The following is a 23,717-nucleotide window of genomic DNA, read 5'->3' as shown; positions in this document are numbered from 1 at the left end:
GGTTATCAACAGCTACTAGCCACAATTGTTCTGCCGCTACTGTCAGAGGAAGTATGCCTGCGAATACCAGTTGCTGGGAATTGCAAGCAGGGCTGCTTTAGAGCTCAGGTTCTGATGGCAGGATTCTCATGGGCATCTGGTTGGCCACTGTGAAAACAGGATGCTCAACTAGATAGGTCTTTGATCTAGCAGGGCTCTTCTTACCAATAAGACAGAAATTGCTGGCTGCACTACACTACTCCTTGGGTTGTTTAATTAAAAGGCAAATATTGCTGAAAAGGGAATCTCAATATGAAGCACCTACCATTTCCATATTTAGTGGTGGTTTTTTTTGGGGGGGGTTATTCAGCTAGTCATGAAACTGAGGTCTAATAAAGTTAGATGCAATCAGACAGAAAAGGAGTATTCAACTACTAAAAAAGACAGGGACAACCTTAGGTCGCCTATCACAAATCTGTCCCTTTCAAGAAGCTATGTTTTCTGCCTTTCCAGAGTTCTTTTTAGCTACTGTATGAACTGTGACTTAACATCCAGGCCCCCTATATTTTGGAGACTGAAGTCAAAGCAGTCTGTGAGGAAGATACAGTAAATGTATCCTCAGTAAAAAAACATAAGACACAGCTGCACACTCAGTTCCTATTACAAAGACACATGAACTCCATAATCTCCCAGAAGGCTTTGTACATGGTAAAATACATTCTAGAGGTAAGGGAACAATGGACTAGGTAGTGTATGCATGATGTTAACATAGCTTGGTCCTGACTGAAACAGGTATTTCCTTAGTATTGCTGCTTTTGTGCCCAGCTTTGAACTCGCATATTATCCTAGTGCGTAAGCGGCTATGGCCTGCATAGCCTCAAAATGAATGCAAAGATAGGGCTTTACAGATCAAGAAAAACATCTTGAAACACTATTTTTGTTGCACTGGAAGAGCTCTTCAATTAATACATGTTAAGAGAAGGATTTCAAGGAGTTAATTGGTTACAGTAATACGCCCCTGGATTTGAAATGGAGGACTTACCTGTTGCACAGGTATGGGATCAGGTTTCGGAGCGGAAGGTGCTCTGAAAAAAAGAAAAAAGAACAGGCCATGTAAATTCTAAAGAAACCTACCACACATAGTTCAATAATCTTCTAAATCACTATATAGCCTCTAACAGCACAATCCAACCAAAGCTAAGCAGTTGGGGATTCCACTGATTTAAGCAATGCTTAATTCAAATCAGTGGTATTTGTCAATGGACCCACAGAGCTTTACACAATGTATTAGTTTTCTTAGAATCCAAAGTCTTATTTCAAACCGCAAGAAATCAGTTGCTTAACTTAGTATTTGAATAGCAAAGCATTTGCATCCCAATGTTGAAGAATGACTTTGCAGTATATTGGATGCATTTGAAACAGAAACATTTCCATGCTTGAATTATGACACAGCACCACACTCCAATGGGTTAAGCCAACAGAAACCACATAGTTCACAGTCTATGAGATGGTGGTGGCAGATACAGGAAAAACACATGTATTCTATCATCCAGTTATAGTCAACAGGATGAGCTTTCCATTGGATACTGGTGTACCATGTACAGGTATACATTTTGCCACTGAACAGCAAGTAAAGAAAAACCCAAGGAGAATTTAGAGATTCCCAGAAAGGCAAAACACTTAGGAAAATCGGTGGTTGAATGGGAGGAATCTGATATTGTTAGAAACAATTTCAGAGGGGTCTCACTCTTCCCTACTGGATCCGTACTAATTAACACTAAGAACAAATAAGACTTTGGCTGGATCTAGACACGTTCAAAGAGGTGTTTCAGTTAAATGCATTGTAAACTTCGTATGAGAAATCAGGCTGGCAAAAACGGAACTCAACAGCGCTATCTGGTGTCACCGTGTTATCATGTATATACAAGGCATATAAAGTGCTTTTTCTTTGCCAGTGTAGCTGAGTCCTTTGAGAAGCAGGTTTGTTCTCCTGTTTCAGAGACCATCCAGTGGGAACATCCAATGAAATATGACTACATGCCCCCCAAAATAAACATTTGGATAAATCAGTGTTAACATGCAATTACAAAGTAGTCAGTTTATAGAAATACAATGAAGAAATGGCCATGGTTCAGTGGTAAAACACATGCAGAAGGTCCCAGGTCCAATCTCTGGTAGGGCTGGGACAGTCCCTGTCAAACCATGAAGAGCTGCTGCCATTTAGGAATATGCTAGAAGGGCCAGTGTGGTTCTGTATTAAAAAGCTTCCTAAGTACATAGAAGCAAAACTTAAACAAAGCCAAAGCTTCAACTATAGCTGTAGCTAATGAAAATGGTTGCTTTCTTCATAGTTGTACATATAAAATGAAAAACATGTATTGTTCCCATATTTGCTTTCATCAGGTCTGGCACAATGGAGTGGAGGAAATCAAACTACAGCGTCTAGAGTTTCAACTAGAATCTTAAATCTCAATTCTCTTGTTCCATAAAAAAAAATATTTTCTGCATGCAAATGGAACACTTCAAATTACCATGTTTATATTTGATGTCATCCTTACAACATAAATATCCAAAGATATGGTCCAGGCCCCTATGGCTACAGTGTCTGTATGCAGAGGGGTTGCCAGAGTATTAAATAAAGGCTTATTGCCCCCACCCCACCAGCACACACAACATACTGGGCAATTATGGGGATTAGGAGCTCCTCCCTCTTTGAGTTTGAGTAACTTGCCCTGAGTTGAGAGATGCGGCTGGGTGAGGCTCAATGAGGGGCATGCAGATGTCATAATCCCAATATGAAACAAATCTCCCACAGAAATGCAAGAGAGGTTTGCTTCAAACCATTTCTATGCCAGCTATTTGCACATACCAGTTTTGTTTATTAAAAAAGCAGCATTTCTATGGCTCTGCAGCTGAACCTAAAATGCAGAATTTGTGCAGGCAAGGCATGGCATTGAACAAATTCCGGTGATGAAATTGAATGCCTTAAAGTACATTTCTTATAAATTTGGGATTCAATTACTTACCACCACCACCCTCCCCCTTAACACACTGCGGTTGGAAAATAACTATCTGCCCAGAGATTCCTGAAATGTTCTAACTGCTATTACTCAGTTCAGGGTATTGTGTAAGATGGAACACAGAACCATATATAAAAATCAGTTGGGTCATCAAAATACAAATGAGAAAATTGCTGTGGTTGTGAAAATTGACGAGGAGGGGAAAAATAAAGATGGGCAACACTTAACGATGGAAAATGCTTTGGCACAATAATATCCATGTATATTATGTTAAGCGTGAATTCAAATGAATTGCTGATGTGTTAAAAATGAACAGACCCCATTCTTCCCTGGTGTAGAAGAAATCCATGCTGCTGTGAAAAGAGTCTGACTACAAGACTACATGATTGTGGCTACTTCTGCAAGTCCTTCCCACGTCATCATTGTCCTGGCTGGAATGTGATGGACTAGAGAGGAGCCACATGATTTCACCTCCCCTCCATTTCCTAAACTCAGGGCAGTGCAGCATTATGCTTGCACCAACGTTAATAAAAATGGTTAGGTTTAACCAGAGTACAAGAAACTCCTTAGAACGCTGCAGTGTTAACACCGGTGCAGATGTAAAAAGAATTAGCAGAAGTAGAAACTGGGGTGTTTTTTCCTTTCTGTCTTTCACACATAGCCACTAGGACTCCCTTTAGCCTCAGTTAAGAATTCTTAAATGTTATGTCTGCACAGAATCAAGGCACCTTTATGAATTACTGGGAAAGAAACCACAATATCCATTGGGAGACATTTTTCATACATGTCATTATAATTAGCTGATTAGTTGATGAACATTTAAGAATTTGAAAATGTATTTAAGTGCTTCTCTACAAGCACTGAGAAATTATTCGTGTACTTTATCTTAGCAAAAAAAAGTTTAATAATAATAATAAAGCATTTTAACAAGTGACACTATGGTGCCATTAACAACCAACACAACACATTATATCTCTGTCCTGCCTTGGTTTGCTAGAACTCAAGGTGTGTATTGCTAGAACTCAATACACAGTGTTGCTGGTTGAGGAACTGACCAGACCAAAACCTGCTTAGCTTCAGCAAGTTGGCTGCATCATGCACTTTCAAATAGGAGGTTTACTAAGCACCAATAAATGCTGGTCTCATTGCTGTGAGAACTTCTAAGACTGTTGTAGCTGGCACAACAAGGCACTCCTTACACTTATTTTCCTGTGTGATGGGGAGGGAGATACAGTAAAATCCCTTCAAATTGTACTAGCATTCAGCACAGCCATATATGAAAAATGAAGTGATGTGTTCTTTGCTACAGGAAATCTGGACCAGCAAACTCTTCGTTCTTTACATTCTTGTTTTATTCACCTTTTCCTGCTTATTTCAGACATAAAAATAGGTTAACACAATATGAAGAGCTCTGGCAAGTTATTCAGCTATCTGGAAATGTTTCTGCTTTGCCAATAGCTGCATTGTTTCGGGTTATAGTAATTTCAACTGTGGGTTTTTTTAAGCAACTAAAAGAAGTGGGAAGAGGGGGGAGAGCCAGCTAGAGGGCAGCTATTTAGCTAAGTGAGACCTGAATTCAACTCCTCACTAAGGCATAAAGCTTATTGAGATAGGGCAGTTGGCTCAATGCCCCCTCATCTCACATTAACTAACCTTATAGATCAGTTGCACCACTTTTAGGCTGACATTCTTTTCACCCTTCTGAAATTGCTCCAAGAATTTCACAGCAGCATATACAATAATTCATATGCAATTACCTTAACCACACTAGCATCATTACTGTGATACAAACAGAGGTTTAGCTGTAACTGTGATGAAGTTGCATTGTCGGTTGAAGAAAATGGGTCAGCAACAGAACTTCTTTTTTTATAAACAATATTCCACTTCTGTGAGCTGAACTGAAAGGTGTGGTTGACTAAGAACAACCATCACATGTTGCCCTAGTAGTGTCTAATATGTGTGGGCAAGGTAGGGGACAATGAAAACACAGTCCAGGTAGAGTGCAGGAAGTTAGAAGTTAAAGGACAAGAAACCAAGATGCAGGGAAACAGAGCACATACTGGATGAAAATACTAGAGCCCTTAGTCAGAGGAGATGGAGAAGACAGGTCTGAAGGAAGCTGAGGAAGAGTACAGCTGTGAAAAAGCCTAGCAGGGCTTAAGGACAAGAGAGATTGATGGAAAGAAAAGAGTGTGAGCAGACAGAGAAAATGGTAAGGAAGTGGGGTGGGGGAGACAACAGGAGATGACACTGAAAAGGAGGAACCTGGGGTAACAATAGTGTGATGAATGAAAAAGGAGGTGGCTGACAAAGGGATGGGGGAGGAATAGGCCTGAGACCAATTTCTAGTTTTTAGGGTAGAAGCTGTGAGCTAATGACATAAAGTAAGCAGATATGCAAAGGATGGACTACAGCAAACCATACAGAATGAAAGCATCTACATTATATATCTTCATACTTTCTTCTCATCACGTGGTTTTCCAAGACACTCTACCTTGTAATAGGGTAAAGAATTATCAGAACACTTTTAACCACAGATGAACAAAAATTTATTTATCTTAGCACGCTCAAAACCTTTTGATTCACACTTTTATTATCATATTGCTTCTAAATATAACACTCAAACTTCTAAATAGCTACCACACACAAACCAACACGATGATGCCATTAACTAGTAAAATTAAAAGTCAACATTTAAATTTGTCAAATGCATTTTGACCAAAAAAAAAAAAGAGGTCCTCTTCAGCAGCTTAAAATGATGAATTCCTTAAAAGAACTGCTCGACATCTTCAAGATCTGGATGGGCAGGGCCAGGCTTTCCCTGTAATGAACTCTCTCCATTTTCACAATTCCTAAAAGAAGGTATATCACTTTTAAAAATACACAAACTAATGTCCGCTTACATAGAACCATTACGGTGAATAATTCTCATCTTGTAATCTAATCTGTATGTATACCTATGTTGCTATCAAAACAGATGGAACAAGGAGAAAATGGAAAGCAACAACTAGATTAGGTAAAACTAAGCAGAAAAATATTATTACTGATTTCTGGCTAACATGGCAGTCTGCCAATCACAATGTTATTCTCTTTCTACATGAAAGACAAGACTCAAAACTTTTGCCACCATGTGGTAGAATTGTCAAATACTGACAGTTTAAAGAGTTAGGAAAACTGCCAACTCTGCTAGAACTTGCCCACAAATCTTTGGAAAAATTGTTTCACTTTCAATCCATCCACCCCACAATGTACCTGCAGTTTCACATTCACATGTGTATAGTCTGACACAGTGAATTGATTTAAGATTACGCACAACAACGTTGCTCAATGAGTATATTCCCCATCTCACTAATCTAGTTTGTGAACTATGTTTCCCCCCCCTTTCTTAGCATTTGATTCGACAGTCAGTATCTAGTCCTTGAAAAAAACAGTGGAAAAAATCAAATTCAATTCCTGATCACTGGCATAGTTTAGAATATGTGAATGAGTTGTAGTGCTCCTTGGGCACACATACTCCCTTCCTTATCCTCCACAGTAGCCATGATTAATAGCAGCTTGTTGCGATGTCCAATCCTGAACAAGCAATGGATACTAATAACTATGGTTTTTTGAAACAAGCCAGCTTCAAACCATGCCTTAGGAATCTGGGTTGTTTCAACAAACCATAGTTAAGATTAACCACAGATTGGATTCCACCATCACAATAAGTTGTGGCTAATATAAAATGGGGGGGGGGGGAGAACCTAATTGAGGACAATATAGGACATGTGGGTAACAAACAAGCCCAGGTTCTCTGCTGTTCGTTTTCGTAACACTAAGCCATGGTTTAGCATTGCATTTAAAACACAGCCTATAAATGCAAAAACCACCCATGGAGTTAAAGGTGGGGAAAACATAACATATGACTGATTATCAGCAACAATTTAATTAGAAAAGGTAAACCAAGAACATATAACAGGACCAAAGGATTGGCGACAGTTTCAATTTGGAAATTAACAATTATTTCAATATAAGTACGGTAAAAGGATTTTAGTCATTGCGCCACATGAAACTAGCATATGAATGTTAGTGTGCCATGCTAGAACATAGGGCTCAAGCAAATAATCTTTCTGCCCTTTTAACTTAATTTCTACGCATGCCTTTTAAATAACCCAAATATGCTCTGTACAAATAAAAACTAGAATAGCTGAAATATAAACTTATAGTGGACATTGCTTATTTGTTCAAGCAATTACTTTTCCATGTACTAAAATAAGGAGGATGTGAAGAATCGCAGCTATTAAATGGAAGCCAGTTTTGCCCTTTCATCCTAGTTGAAGTATCTCAGCAACTGGGAGTAAAATGCCTTTCATTGCTTTTAATTACAGTGATATAAAGATGCCCAGGTATAACTAAGTACCATTCATCTTTCCCAATGAGTATTAAGTATTTTTATTACTTATTCTTCTTCTCAGCTAATGAAACCATTTTTCTCCTTTCCACATTTCTCTTGCAGGAAATTATAACGTTCCTTCTAATTAGTGTGCTTGGAATGCACATGGCCTAAAACTCATGGCAGCGCATTAAAGGCAGTTAACCACTCCCGGGGATGGTTTGCCTTTGAGGTAAGTCTTTAAAAAGCTAAATTTAAAAAGGGAGCACCTTCCACACACTTTTTTTTTTTTTTAGAGTTGTTTTATCTGGAATTTATAACAGCTTTACTTGCCTTGTTTTCTTCAAATTCTGGAAAGTATGCTTGCAATCTGCTCAGTTCATATTCTTTTCCAATACCAAGCACTATTTCCCAAGTACTGCTGTCAATTCCCATGCTCTAATGCCTGACAATTATTGCAACCATACAAAGCTTCTAGAAAACATTCAAACTGTTCACTGTCATTGTTTCAGCTGGCTTTAACTATATTCAGGATAGTGGAACCAAGCCTGTGGAACTCCCTCCCAACTGAGATTGACAGGCACGCTCCTTGCGGAACTTCAGGTGCATGACTAAGAATTTCTGTTTCAGCAGTCTTTTAAAGGCAGTGGTGGAAAAAGAAGAAGAAGAAGAAGAAGAAGAAGAAGAAGAAGAAGAAGAAGAAGAGGTGTTTGGATTTTGATATCCCGCTTTATCACTACCCGAAGTAGTCTCAAAGCGGCTAACATTCTCCTTTCCCTTCCTCCCCCACAACAAACACTCTGTGAGGTGAGTGGGGCTGAGAAACTTCAAAGAAGTGTGACTGGCCCAAGGTCACCCAGCAGCTGCAAGTGGAGGAGCGGGGAAGCGAACCTGGTTCACCAGATTACGAGTCTACCGCTCTTAACCACTACACCACACTGGCCCTTTGGTTTTATGATCTTCTCTTTTTTTTACTGTTTTGCTCCATTTTCTGAGCATTGTTTTTATGCATAACACTTAGAAATGCAAATAGAGCAATACAGAACTGTCTTAAACAATCAAACAAAACGTACCTGCTGCTGTGTACTCTACTGCATGTATACACTGTAAAAGACAACGTTGAGCTGCAGCAAATGGTAGGGCGTATGTGTGCTATTCCTTCGCGGAAGAGATAACTATCTAGGAAAATAGTCTTGCGTAAGGTAGGCCAATGTAGTTTGCAAATGTTCAACACCAAGCGTCTTTATTTTCGTTATTAGAGCTACTGCGATGTATTTTGATGGGATTCCAAGTAATAATAATAATAATATTAATAATAATAATAATAATTTATTATTTGTACCCCGCCCATCTGGCTGGGTTTCCCCAGCCACTCTGGGCGGCTTCCATAGAAACAAAAAATACAGTAAAATATCACAAATTAAAAACTTCCCTGAACAGGGCTGCCTTAAGATGTCTTCTAAATGTCAGGTAGTTATTTATCGCTTTGACATCTGCTGGGAGGGCGTTCCACAGGGCGGGCGCCACTACCGAGAAGGCCCTCTGCCTGGTTCCCTGTAGCTTTGCTTCTCGCAATGAGGGAACCGCCAGGAGGCCCTCGGAGCTGGACCTCAGTGTCCGGGCAGAATGATGGGGGTGGAGACGCTCCTTCAGGTATACTGGGCCGAGGCCGTTTAGGGCTTTAAAGGTCAACACCAACACTTTGAATTGTGCTCGGAAACGTACTGGGAGCCAATGTAGGTCTTTCAAGACCGGTGTTATGTGGTCTCGGCGGCTGCCCCCAGTCACCAGTCTAGCTGCCGCATTCTGGATTAGTTGTAGTTTCCGAGTCACCTTCAAAGGTAGCCCCACGTAGAGCGCATTGCAGTAGTCCAAGCGGGAGATAACCAGAGCATGCACCACTCTGGCGAGACAGTCCGCGGGCAGGTAGGGTCTCAGCCTGCGTACCAGGTGGAGTTGGTAGACAGCTGCCCTGGATACAGAATTGACCTGTGCCTCCATGGACAGCTGTGAGTCCAAAATGACTCCCAGGCTGCGCACCTGGTCCTTCAGGGGCACAGTTACCCTATTCAGGACCAGGGAGTCCTCCACACCAGCCCGCCTCCTGTCCCCCAAAAACAGTACTTCTGTCTTGTCAGGATTCAACTTCAATCCATTAGCCGCCATCCATCCTCCAACCGCCTCCAGGCACTCACACAGGACCTTCACCGCCTTCACTGGTTCTGATTTGAAAGAGAGGTAGAGCTGGGTATCATCTGCATATTGATGGACACCCAGTCCAAACCCCCTGATGATCTCTCCCAGCGGCTTCATATAGATGTTAAAAAGCATGGGGGAGAGGACGGAACCCTGAGGCACCCCACAAGTGAGGGCCCAGGGGTCTGAACACTCATCCCCCACCACCACTTTCTGAACACGGCCCAGGAGGAAGGAGCGAAACCACTGTATAACAGTGCCCCCAGCTCCCAGCCCCTCTAGACGGTCCAGAAGGATGTTATGGTCGATTGTATCAAAGGCCGCTGAGAGATCCAGCAGAACCAGGAAACAACTCTCACCTTTGTCCCTAGCTCGCCGGAGATCATCAACCAGCACGACCAAGGCAGTTTCAGTCCCATGGTGAGGCCTGAATCCCGATTGGAAGGGATCCAAATGGTCCGCATCCTCCAGGCGTGCCTGGAGTTGTTCAGCAACCACGCGCTCAATCACCTTGCCCAAGAATGGAAGATTTGAGACTGGGCGATAGTTGGCCATACTGGCCGGGTCTAAAGATGGTTTTTTAAGAAGCGGTTTAATGACCGCCTCTTTCAGCGGATCTGGGAATGTTCCCTCACAGAGGGACGCATTCACCACCCCGCAGAGCCCATCGCCCAGCCCTTCCCGGCTTGCTTTTATTAGCCAGGATGGGCAAGGATCAAGGAGACAGGTGGTTGGTTTCACGCGTCCAAGCAGCCTGTCCACATCCTCGGGGGATGTACTATATGAAGTGTTGCTGTAAATCAGGCATATGCAAACTTGGCCCTCCAGATGTTTTGGAACTACAACTCCCACCATCCCTGACCACTGGTGCTGTTAGCTAGGGATGATGGGAGTTGTAGTCCCAAAACATCTGGAGGGCCGAGTTTGCCTATGCCTGCTGTAAATGCTTGCTTACTTGGATAATGCTGGAAGGAAAAGCGGCTATTTGTAAACCAAGAAATCTCCTTGAAATCTGTTTAAAGAGTGCTTTTCCATGGCAGAATGCCACATTCTGCTGTAAGGGATGCCTGCAAGTTAGCAACAGAAAACCTGTAATCAGTGGTTATATGGTTCAGGTGCGGTCAACAGCTCTTTAGTGAAAACAGAAAGAAGAGTGAAATGAAGCCTTAGTAGTAGTAATTCAAGACGCTGCCTGGTAAACCCATGATGAATGCTTAGAAGTGGATATTACCAGCAAAAGGGAATGCATCAGTACCAAGCCTCCTCCCTGAAGTGCCTCCACTTCTCTTATCATCCCTCTGACCTCATCAGTCTTGACGTCTCCTCCCCAGCCCCCAAGCTCTGCCTGTCCATCACTTGAAGCCACTGGCTGGTCTGCTATGATGTCATAATGAAAATAGGCACCCTAGGTACCCCGGAACTGAGTGTTTAGGAGGTTATTCGAGAACTTAAAATTTGAATGCCATGGTCTTTAAGAGCTGCTCTGAGTAAGTTGAACTCCTTCTTCACTGGCAGTACATCATGGCCTTTTCAATGACCCCTTGGAGCAAAGTTGTTGAGCACAGATCCTTTTGCCAGCAAGTGACAGACAATACTTACAGCTTGTATATAGCAGAGGGCCCAAAACTGCTGTGTTAGCTGCATTTGAATTAGGAAATGAGTGTGGGGAGTACTATTTCAGCTAGGTCAGGACACACATTCTTTCGAAAACAAAAGATACATCATCCAACTTTCGATAGCTTTCGCACATTAATTCTGCTGCTGTCAAGAAGAGCAGATTCCCAGCTATGGGAAAGAAATCCAGCAGCTTAATTCAAATGCCCCACGTGAATTCTCTAGTGAGCCCTCTGCTCACCCAGGGGCTTATGCCCAGGAAACCAACATGGCTTCCTCCTTCAATGCACCTCTAGCTATGGCTCAAATCACCAGTGTTTTAACACAACTGGGGAATGAAACTCGTGCTTGCAAAGTAGCCGGTTAGTGCAGCAGAATGCAAGATGTGACCAAATGTGATGGAATGAAACAATTCCCCTGAGGGAAGGGCTGGAAAAACAAACAAAACATTTTTTCAAGTCCAGACAGTCTAGAACTTGAGAATTCCCTAACTTCTTGAAGGTTATTTATTTATTTAAAGGGTTTCTTCTCTGACCTTCATAATAAAATACCAGAGTGGATTTCAACAATGTAATCAGTTTTTGCTGTCCGTTTGCTGCCAAAACATCCTGCAGTTGTTCTGGGTGGGGAAGGTGTTGCTTTATATATATTTTATGAATTGTTTGCATTTGTGTGAATGTTAAAAACACAAAACCATTATGATATTAAGTATGTTTCAAGTTGCTTTGAGTTGCTCTGTGTTACAAGTTACCAACATGCCAAATAAACAATATCAAAGAAAACTGTAACGAAGCAAAACCCAGACAATATATAGAGGAAAGTCCCGCAAAAACCTTAAGTTTCAAAAGGCCAGCACAAAGAAGTGTGTCTTCAGAGTGCAATAAACATTGTGTAATGGAGATGCAAAGGAGAGAAGCTACACAATTTAGGGGTGCCACAGAGAATGCCCTTTCCTGGGCCCCCATTCCCTGTACTTTAGGAGGCGGTGGAACTGCCGTGAGGGTACCCTCTGCCAATCTTAACATCTGAGGAAGTGGGATCTCTAGGGAAGGCTATGCCAGATATTTGGGGTCTAAGTCTTTTAGAGTTTTAAGCATTGCCAGCTGGATAGCCAGGTCCCAATGCAGAGTACAGTGGTACCTCTGGTTACGTACTTAATTCGTGCCGGAGGTCCGTTCTTAACCTGAAACTGTTCTTAACCTGAAGCACCACTTTAGCTAATGGGGCCTCCCACTGCTGCCGTGTGGCCGCCGCACGATTTCTGTTCTCATCCTGAAGCAAAGTTCTTAACCCGAGGTACTATTTCTGGGTTAGCGGAGTCTGTAACCTGAAGCGTATGTAACCTGAAACGTATGTAACCCGAGGTACCACTGTACTTCAATCAGACATCATCATACCTATTAGGATCTAGTATTTTAGGTGTGAAGGTGCTATTTCTCTCCCAAACTTTAGAAGACTAGAAGCAAATACTTGTGCAATTTCATAGGTAGTGTGTTGGGGTTTTTTTTGCACTTTTTATCCACCCGTTTCCTAACTCCTTTGATTGCAGGGAAAAGGGGAGGATCAGTAAAATTATGTTTCACATTCCCATATCCAAGCTAGGATACCTTATTTCTCTCTCCCTCCGATCCCTGGCTTCCTAGAGTTTCTTACAGATCAGTCTGATAGCTCAGATCCTGAACAGGACCTTGGTGCTTAAAGTGGAGGTGTGGAACCTGTGGTTTTTGCAGATGTTCCTGGGCTGTAGCCATCCCTAACACAAAGCCAAAGAAACTACTAAGAGATTTGACAAATGGCCAGAGATTAAACCCCGATGGAGCTTTTGTGTTATAATTTGAAGTCCATGTAGCAAAAGTTGCTTCCCATGGGTCATTCGGGAAATATTTTCTTGGTACGAAGTTTGATAGAAATATTAACACCTCCAACCCACTTGGAAATTTCTATGGGGTATTACACCATCCAGACTATGCAATGACTGAATATGCTACTTGCACCACTAAGCCAAACAACGAAAATATGGATTACAAACATCCGAATTTGAGAAGTGCTCTCACATTTTCAGGGGCATGATAGTTCTTTTGACTGCAACTAATTCCCTTCCATTTTCAGACATGTTCCTAGCCTAGTTAGCATGTCTCTCGTAAAGGTTATGTTACCAAGTCCATGGAAATGTGCCAGCACATTCCCTCAGGCAGAAAGCATGAGGAAACCTATCTGAAGATACCTTCCTTTATTATCCCTGCCAGCTACTGTGCACTTATACACTGGACCTGTAACTACTGTATGGCACCCCTTAAAAATGAACACACTCAGACACCACAGTTTTATACATGCTTACTCAGAAGTTAAATCCCATTCAGTTGAGCTTATTCCCTAGTAACTATTTTTAAACTGGGCTGGGAATTCTGTGCAGTGTGAAATAAAGAGCTTGTTCACAATGCAGCACATTAACTGTTAATCCACTTTTTCCCCATTCAAATGAAACCCAGGTACAGTGGTACCTCGGGTTAAGTGCTTAATTCATTCCGGAGGTCCATACTTAACCTGAAACTGTTCTTAACCTGAAGTACCACTTAAGCTAATGGGGCCTCCTGCTGCTGCTGCACCGCTGGAGCACGATTTCTGTTCTCATCCTGAAGCAAAGTTTTTAACCTGAAGCACTATTGCTGGGTTAGCGGAGTCTGTAACCTGAAGCGTATGTAACCTGAGGTACCACTGTACTGTAGCCTACACCCATAAGTATTTGAGTTTGTATGTGTGGAGCAACTTCAGTTTTCCTCACTCATACCAGAAATGTTCCCTTTTGTGTTTCCAAATTTGGTGAATCTGAACCAACAGGGCATGAACCTATTGTTGTTGTTATACTATTATTAACAATAATGGAACACTTTCTCCGCCTGACAGTGTACAGATAAAGACAAGAAATGCTGAGGGTTCCCACGGCACTTGTCATTTCTGACTCCACCATCTTAGCAGCTACTCCATCAATAAATTGCTCTTAAGCTTGTGAAATTTCCTAAAATCTTCTAGGCTGTATTTCCCACACTAGAACCCCATTTTGGATTGGGTCACAGGAAAAATCTGGACTACCGCTGTTACACTCACACCAAAATAAAAAAATGGTGTAAGGGTTTACATATCCTTCAAGTGTTCCAATTTTTCTGGGACATTCCGGAATTACAGAAGTCATTGTAACTTCTGATTTGATCCTGGAATGTTTCATTTCCCCCCTCCAGTGCTGCTGCTGCTGAGCTTGGGAAGGAAGATGAGCTGGGGCCTGCAGTCAGCGCTGGCACTCACTGCAATGCTGCTGACTCAAGTGGCAGCGCCACACAAAAAGACCCCCCCCCCCAATTTTCATCAGAGTAATGTTGGAGGGTATGAGCTTCTACTGGAAACTGTGTATTCCGAGGCAAGTATGTATGCAAGTGTGTATTCAATGCAATCATCAACTAAAAGAAAAATATTTCATTAGGATCACAGTATATTATTTTACAGCTTGACAATGAGCCTTCAGCTTAAGTGCAGTGTTTTGCATGGTACTAAGCAGCTATTTTTAAGAAAAGAGTACCAACAAGACTAAATGTCACCAGGGATCACGCCACCACCCAAAGCATTTGTATTATTTTAAGAAGTTAAGATAAATGCTGGCCAAACTGGCATTGTTTCCCTTTGTCATCTTCTCCCTATCCCAACAGGCAGAGCTTAAAATAAATGTACAAGGACAATAGTGCCACGTTCTAAATTCTGTTTGGCAAATCCCAACGCTGGCTGAATGCTGTGCTAAAGGAGCTATGCATTAGGTAGACCGTCTGACTCATCTTTCCCAAGTGGGAGCAAAGGGGTGGAGAGAATGGGGAGCAGACCTGGTATGATTTAACACATTTGCACATGCTACTGCTATTCTATTGCTGTCTACACAATGTGATCCACTGTAAGCAAGCTTCCTTCCCTTCCCAAACATGCTCACAAAATCTTCCCACCCATAGTTAGTAATAAAAGCTGCACATGCAGGCCTCCGGATTGTTGGAAATGTAACCTAGTAGAAGAAGCACATGGAGTTTGGCTGAAGGAGTGAAGAGAATTTTCTCGAGTGACAGCAAAAGGTCTAATTTGGACTGTGTGCTTTTAGGACTGAGGCACTAAAAATGTTTAAACTGTGCCATTCTTAAAATTAATTTAACAAAATTTGTATACAGCTTAAGTGCAAAATAAAACCTCTGGGTGATTTATAAACTCTTGCTCCTCCTCACAGGTGATTTCTATACAATCCAGTCCGGGGGGGGGGGGGGGATATCTATCTGTCTGCAACAGACTGAACAAGTATGTAAACATCACTTAACTAGTGTATCTGGACAAAGTAAGGTTAAAACATGTGAAGAAAGGTGTGGTTTTCTGTAAATTCTTTAAGACAAGATTGAAGATATGGCCAACCCAAGACTTTGGGAACATGGAGAGTAACCAGTAAAAAGATCCTTGTCTATGCTATAGTAAATTTTAGTTTTCTGTGATGACAATACATTTTTAATGATTCACCATGGAAGAGGTATCAGTGTTCTTATTTAACTCTGTGTGTGTGTTCCACTTGAATGTAATAAAACCTTAAAGTGGCTTAAAAAAACAAAAAAGGACAAGCGGTAACACAAAAATTTAATACACGTGGGCTACATTTGAATGCAATGCTAATTTGCTTTTTAAACCATGGTTTGTTGGAAGAAAGCAGGCTCAGTTTCACAGAGAGCAAAATAATGGTGGTTTGTTTCACCTAATTTTGATTTCATTTTTTAAGATACTCTTACCTCACACCTCTGTAGTTATGCAAATTTCTGAGCCAGTGTGCAACAAAACAAAACAAAAACCCGTGAACAGTGAGTTCTAGAAACTATGGTTATTCTATGTAACTAGAAACCATGGTTATCACAAGCCAAAATTTGTAAGTCAGCTTCAAACCATTGTTTCATACTCTGGTTGACTAGACATAAATAAACTATAGTTAATTGTCCAGAGTAGGTTAAAAAACACACCAACCACTGCTAAGCTAAACAAACCATGGTTCAGCATTACATGTGAACCAGGCTATGTTGTCCAAGGCATCCCAATTACTGGTTACAAGTTAAGAAAATATCACAACATTCCATTTTAAAACTTGTGTCACAAAGACCACATGTAGCACTGCAGATTTTGGAGAGCTTCAGAAGTGGTTTTGCAAGACGTTTACCTCAGACTTTTATCTAACCTTTAGTAACTAATTTCAAAAAGCAGCCTTTTATCAAAAGCCTGATGACAAAAGCTCACCTTTAGAATGTAATCCAGTAAGAATTCCAGTTCCCTGAGGTAAGAATGACAGAGCTTGCCAGGCAAGAGGGAGGAGCGGTAACTAATGAATGCCAACCTCACCAATTAGTCTGTACAAAGAGGCATGTACATTCTAGCACAGACTTTACCTTAACTAAATCAGTTCGACACAGTACAATATATTTCAGCAGGTTGTAGCAACAAATAATTTTTCTTTTAAAAGATGGTTTCACCATTGTAGATAGCTATGCAGAGGCCCATTGAATGCCCTGAGAACACCCAATCCTGCAGTACTGTTGATGTTACGGAGGTGTGGACCTGATCTGTAATCTGGGTGGAGTAACATTAGGATCATTATGTATGTGCAAAACATTCCCTCCCGCAAAAAAAACGCTGTACAGAGCATATTAAATAAGTATACAGTTTATACAGTTCCTGAGCTATTTTGAAGGCCTAAACTCTGAGGAGGCATCCATTGCACCAGAAGATCAACGACATCACCTGGGAAAGGGATGTGTGCAGACACCCGCGTGTGCATTGCAGTATGTGCCAGGTTTTCCCCCTGCAAGTTACAGTAAGTAGATTTGGGGGGCATATTTACACAGCTGGTATAATTTTTGCTATTTCAGTTTTTACAAGTAACGCAGCTCGCATGTCTCACCCAACCCCATCCCAAATCTTGGATTTCTGTTATGCATTTGTTAGGGGAGGAGATGAAGTAAACTAGAATTACAACACTGTGCAACATCTGAAACTCTTAACATAAGCCTTCAAGTACATGAGGTTCCACAATGAAGGACAGTGTAAAATGGGGGTGGGGGAGAAGAGGAAGGAAGGGAACAGGCTAGACCAGCGATACACACACCCCTTCAGCTGCTATGGCTCTTTTGAAAATTGCATTCCAGATGACTGAACGTCAATCATCAAGGAAATAAAGGCAGCTACTGTATTAGGATGTCAGGTGAATCAAGTCTTTACGTCATTGCTGCAAGTCTGGTGGCTAAATACGGGAACAGAGTTGCTTTGGAATGGCTAATCCTGCATTCCACAGCTAACTTGAGAAGAGATGCTTTCGCTTCATAATAGGAAGTAGTCTTGCCTGCCTGTGAAAGAGAATTGGAACATTGCTGTCATGGGTCAGCAGTTTCACTTCTATGGGACTTAACAAGGATGTTACATATTGAGAGGTTTGTTTGTTTTTTGAAGGGGGAAGCCATTTGGCATTTCAGAAATAAGAATGCTTTGTGCTGTCATTTGGTGCACTTAGCAAGTTAATCATTGGGCAGTAACTGGATGGCTCAATGGCAATCACAAAAAATACAAAGTATCTCGGGTGTTGTCTGGGATGCAGAAAGTTCTCATTTCAAAGGTTTTTATGGGAAATCCACAAACATAAAAAAAAGGTTTGGAAGAGCTGGGAATTAGGATTAGGAGACTGTACTAACAAAGGAGAGCCATGGTTTCAAAACAAGTGTTAGTTCTACTTGGAGTAAACCCACTGAAATTGATAGCCAGGGCTAACTTTGAGCCATTAATTTCAATGGCTCTAGCCTGAGTAAAACTTAGTTGGATACAACCCTGTATTTTGGATATTGCAAAATAGGCTAATCTTTGTTACAGATAAAGTTTAGAAATGCAAAGGCACAACAGCTTTTACAACATGTTGGCAAGTGCCTTACAAGACTGCTGTGAAATGTTATTACCATTCTGTTATGATGAATTCCACATTGCTTCCACCTGATAGTTTTGCATATCCTGTCAAAATAGCTGACTTTTTCACCTCCCTTCCAGCTTTCAGCATTCCATCTCTATCCAACACGATTGCTTTTGAACTTCACTACGGGGCTTAGCTGTGTCAAATTCATTTTACTTGCAGGATGCTTTGAGGTTTTTAAAACTGTGAGCACAGGGCAAAGTGCTGTCTGCCGAGGGTTAAACATAGCTGGAATCAAGAATTCTGCCCCTTGTGTTTATTTAAAGTTTTAGGAATTCCGAAGTATAGCAAATTCCACAAAATTGCATTCATCTGGGAAACTAATTCACATCAACTTTTGCCAGCCCCTCAAGGGAAATGTAGTACCTGCCAATGTTCTCACTGGCATTAAAAAGAGAGAGAGAGGAGGAAATAGCCAGTTAGTTAATACTGTGCTCATCGTGCAACTAGCATTTTAAACCAAATCAGGCAGAATAAAAATAGAAAAATAACTCAATGAGTTCTGACGTAAATAAATCCTATTTCTGAACCAAAACCAGAATCAAAACTCTAAGCTATTAACTTTATAGACTATTTAAGGCAAAAGAGATCAACTACTAGGAACTCTAGCAACTTATCATATCATGAGCCTAAGTACTTCAAAGCGAGTGACATCAAGGAGGCTTGCTTCCAAATGCAGCATTAAAGCATCCCTTCATCTGGCAAGTCAAGAAATTTAAACTGGGCAATTGCTACTATCTGCATTTTAGATAGCCAAAATTCCTTTGCATGACTGTTGACTGTATTCTGGGGTACACCCTCCAAACACATATATGTCAAGGCCCAACATGATCCTAGTGTCATAGAATCAGCCACAACGAAAAACCATTGTGTTAAATTACAACCCTTCTGCAGAAGTGAAACTTCACAATACCATTCTTTTTAACATGCCATAACTTTTATTGGCACACAGTCTCCTACAGATAGTTTATGTTGTTGCAGTCTACAGTTTGAGTAGATGCAGGAATTCATTAAGAAAGAAGTGGGAGAAACATACAGCGAATACTATATATCATTTTACTGATATCTTTTAAGTTAATGAAGCTGGAAAGAAGAAGCAGAAAACAGAAGTCCTAAATGTAATAAAGAGGAACAGCTCCTCTCTGAAAGCAGAAAATGAAGTGTAGAGGAGAAAACAAGAGGAATTTGTCCTTTAAATAAGAGGTCATTGATTCACCCTTCTAATTTCCCCTGAAAGTGTTTGAGCATCTCTTGAACTTTTGGGAAGGGGGTAGTTTATGAATAGCCATTTAGCAGTTCATAAATGGAAATGACAAAAAATGTCAGCCACAATCTTATCAGTGTAGCTCCTCCCACTCTTAGCTTCTTTTAAAGATTACCTTTCTGAGAACACTCTCCCGCCCCCCTTCTTGATAACATGGAAGAGACACAAAGCTAGACATCATCATCATCATAGTTACATCTCCAATAGCTTCATTCCCCCAAATACATACATGTTTGTCCCCACCCTATGCACAGTTTAGATTAATATTTTTAGCGGAGCAGGCATACTATACGGTTTACACAGAAGAAATGATTGATAAAGACTGGAATTACTAGGTACTTAGGATTGCATGCACATAATTGTGCTTAATATTGAGACTATGGTTTGTAAGAAAAAGGGAAAAAACATAAGGAGGATTGCTATAGGAAATATGAAAAGGATCACTATGGTGAGAAGCTCGCCTATAGGCTCTTCTCCAAATTAACGCTAAAACAAAAGATGCCAAGTACATTCCACACAAATTAGTGTAATGGAACCCTGATGCTCTTTTTTGTTTATAAAGACAACCAAATTTTCAGTGGGAGTTGGGGAGAGAAGGGAAATAGTTTGAACTGTGGTTGGTGGGTCTGCGTAACCCTTTTCCCATGACTACTATTGCTTTGCTCAAATTCCTCCAGTACCAAAATGTTTGTTTTTTAAAAGAAGCTTTCAATTGGCATTCTGTTTCACATTACGTACAAGAAAGAGATGGGTGCATGGAAAGGGGGTGGGGGGTGGGGAGTGACTTATATAACTGCAGCACTCGATATACTTTCTATTACAGGTCTCTCCAGAAGAAAAGTTGTAAAATATCATCCCCATTCAACTCAACTGGAAATAGATGTACCGTTTAATACTTTCATTTTCAGTAGCTTATAAAATAATTTATCCAAGTGTGTGTTAAATGACTTGGAGTTGAAGTCTGTCCAAAAAATTGCATCTGGTTTCCATCCGTTCTCATGGGAAACAAGTCTGTACTTCAACTGAAAAAGAAAAAAACCAAATACCAGGGAGCAAAATAATAATAATAATCCTACAAAGCCATTGGGGAAGTTAGGGTGCTGTGAAAGACGGTTATAGACATGCTCACAACCTTAAATAGATTTCATGTGCCTCATGACGAGAACTAAACCATAAACAAAGCAAATTATTTAGCAGAAAGCGTTCACAAGAACACTACCTGTGCCAGTTTCCTACTTCAGTTTCCTACTTCACTGCATCCCTGATTTTTCAGTTCCACTCTTATCTTATCAACCTGATGTGAACAAGGTTTCTGGACTGGGAATATGTCATTGCTGTGTTCTGTTCAAAACATGGTACACTCTTGATGCTAATAAAGATAGTACCAGTAGCTGCAGCAGCTGCTGAAAACATTGTCAACATCCCCATTCACTTTTAGAGTACCATTCTAACAGTTCAAAGTGTTACAAAGAAAGAGGATGAAACTTGTGCATTTTAACAGGCCACTGCTGGAATATATTTGACAGAGGGAGCAGTTTAGGAATGTTCACACCAATTCACTCCTTTGATGAAAGTGGTGTCTGCTGTTATTTCGGCATAAACCGAAATCGCTGGCATACGCTGCAGTCATTTCCCTGTTTTCTAGTAACAGCATAACAGAAGCTGCCTTGAAACTGTATGCTTATTAAAGGGGTCTACACATGATGCGGGTGGCGCTGTGGTCTAAACCACAGAGCCTAGGGCTTGTTGATCAGAAGGTCGGCGGCTCGAATCCCCGAAACGGGGTGAGCTCCCGTTGTTCAGTCCCTGCTCCTGCCAACCTAGCAATTCGAAAGCATGTAAAGGTACAAGTAGATAAATAGGTACCACTCCAGCAGGAAGGTAAACAGGGTTTCCATGCGCTGCTCTGGTTCGCCAGAAGCGGCTTTGTCATGCTGGCCACATGACCCGGAAGCTGTCTGCGGACAAAACGCAGGCTCCCTTGGCCAGTAAAGCGAGACGAGCGCCGCAACCCCAGAGTCGTCCGCAACTGGACTTAACGGTCAGGGGTCCCTTTACCTTTACACATGATAAAGAGGAAACGATGCTGTGTGCACAGCCCTGCTTTCAAAGTCTGGAGCCCCAAAGGTCACTGCTGGAACCAAGAGCAGAAACCTACATGCATAGAGATGCATCATGTAGGGCCTCAGTTTACCTAGAGCTTTACACCTAAAGGCTTCCTATTTGGGGACATCTACATGCATGGTGTCTACATTGGGACATTGGTTCAGTGACAAGATCAGGGCAAGGGCAAGCTTCTTCTTCAACACATGAGGTCTCATTCATAACATATGAAGTGAGCTACAGACTTCCACAGCTCTTACTATACAGCAGACATGAGGGCCCAATGCAGTGCCCCCAGGCATCTATCTGGATACAGCATATCCTGGAACCCTAAGTATCCTTTCTACTAACCATTTCCAGGGGTTAGTTTATTACAGCAAATATATTAGTCTTGTGGCACCCTGAGGACTGAGAAAATTGTTATAGTGTAGGCTTTCATGGACTACAGACTATTTCATAAAATGCAAAAAGTGTAATCCTAAACTGACAGATTTATATGCACATGGATGTAGATAAATATATGTACAATAAGTGGAGGAAAGAGGGAAATGAAATGAAGAAGACTGAGACAATTCAGGCTTGAATGAATATAAAAGAATTTCAATGACCATTCACAAAGCAGTGTTGCCAATAACACGAACTTCCTGACAAAGAACAGCAATTCACTCATCTGATTAAGTGGGTTCCAGCACTCATAACCTTGCACCATAGTAAAATTTGAGGTGCCACAAAACTTTTGTTCCTTCTGCTAGTAACCATGGCAGTAGGAAAATATGTGATAGGCATTGGTACTGAGACAACACTGTCTAATGTTTCCGGGATCCAAAGAGGATTAGAAACAGATGGAGAATATGGGACTGGAAACTGGCACAAACCCACAAGACAGCATTCCCCCTTAAACAATGCTAAGATACCAAGTCTGGTACCAAAGGACAATTTATTTGATCTTTGCTCGCCTAATCCTGTGATAAGCTGACTTTGCCTCCAGCTGTCAGGTAGCAGACACTAGTGACTCATATCCTGTATGGAAGCTGAAACACTAACTCATTCACTATCGGAATAACTCAGTGGAAAGCTCCAAGGATCTTCCAATTTAGGTACCAAATAAAGGCTAAAAACCAGGATTGCTGCCACATTCCACTCCCCATATTGCCCTATTACTGCTCCACACACTTCCTTCTCCGCCCCCAAACTCTGATGAGGAAATCGTTCTTGCAAATCTGTCATATGCGAAAACATATGCACATATAAAAACAAAAGCAAAACAACATAAAAAGCAGCAATAATTCAACCTGTATAATATCAATTTCAAATCCAAAACAGATAACCAGCTGGGATAGCCATCTTCACTGAGAAGCCACAAGGCTTCTCAGTGAAGATGGCTATCCCAGCTGGTTATAAAGGCTCAACAAACACCTAAAAGATAGCAGAGATAGTGGTTGTCTGATACATAAAGGAAGGTCCCACCACATTCAAGGTTCATTTCTGCAGGATGCTCTCTCCTGCAGAACAAATAAACTGTTTACAGTGACAATCACCGGATGCTATATTACTGTAATATAAACCCTGCCTGAATGATGCACTCTAAAACCTAATTTCCAGGTGTGCAGGATGAGCTATAGTCAACTCGGTGATGAAGAGGGGAGATGCTCTCAGGTTTCTATTTTTTAGGTACTGTTCATATTCCAAGGCTGAAGCTTCTTTACTGAGAACTGGTCCTAGGCTGAGCTCCAAGTTAAAACTCTGGTTTTCTATCACCACTATCATTCCTCCCTAAACCAAATCATTGGATGGAAACACACACAGAGGACACTGACACTTACAGGCAATAGGTAATGCAATCAAACTTTTTTGTCAGGTCTCATACTTGGACACAGAAGCAGATTTAGATTTTGGGGGAGGGGTAGTGGTTTTGATAATGGTAGTTCATTCTCTATAGGTTCAGAGTATACTAGTTCATTGCCTTTAGGACATAAAAACAAAGACAAGATACAAGGTTTCAAAGGAAGTATAAGGAGGAAAGGTTACAAATATCACTAAGTTAGGTGAAATTTTAGCTCTGTATTAGCAAGCTAAAAGCTCAGGAGATATTTGTCTACAGGGTGATCTGACAGGTTTTTTGTCATACAAATACACCCAACCATTTTAGTAAAATAATAA

At 41.2% G+C, this 23,717-nt stretch overlaps 1 protein-coding gene across 5 annotated transcripts in view; it reads right to left on the bottom strand.

Moving 5' to 3' along the window:
* PDLIM5 (PDZ and LIM domain 5) overlaps positions 1-23,717 on the bottom strand; it is a 122,117-nt gene that overhangs the window by 62,880 nt on the left and 35,520 nt on the right. For all 5 annotated transcript variants that reach the window (XM_083398311.1, XM_083398314.1, XM_083398315.1 and 2 more), the window contains exon 4: positions 1,022-1,064. In XM_083398311.1, coding sequence (XP_083254437.1) covers positions 1,022-1,064 — 43 coding nt within the window. The remainder of the gene's footprint in view (positions 1-1,021; positions 1,065-23,717) is intronic.

The sequence above is a fragment of the Podarcis tiliguerta genome (genome assembly GCF_965153285.1).
Source record: "Podarcis tiliguerta genome assembly, chromosome: 9".
Lineage (NCBI taxonomy): Eukaryota > Metazoa > Chordata > Lepidosauria > Squamata > Lacertidae > Podarcis > Podarcis tiliguerta.
The sequence above is the reverse complement of the archived record's forward strand: the minus strand, read 5'-3'. Positions and strand labels throughout refer to the sequence as shown.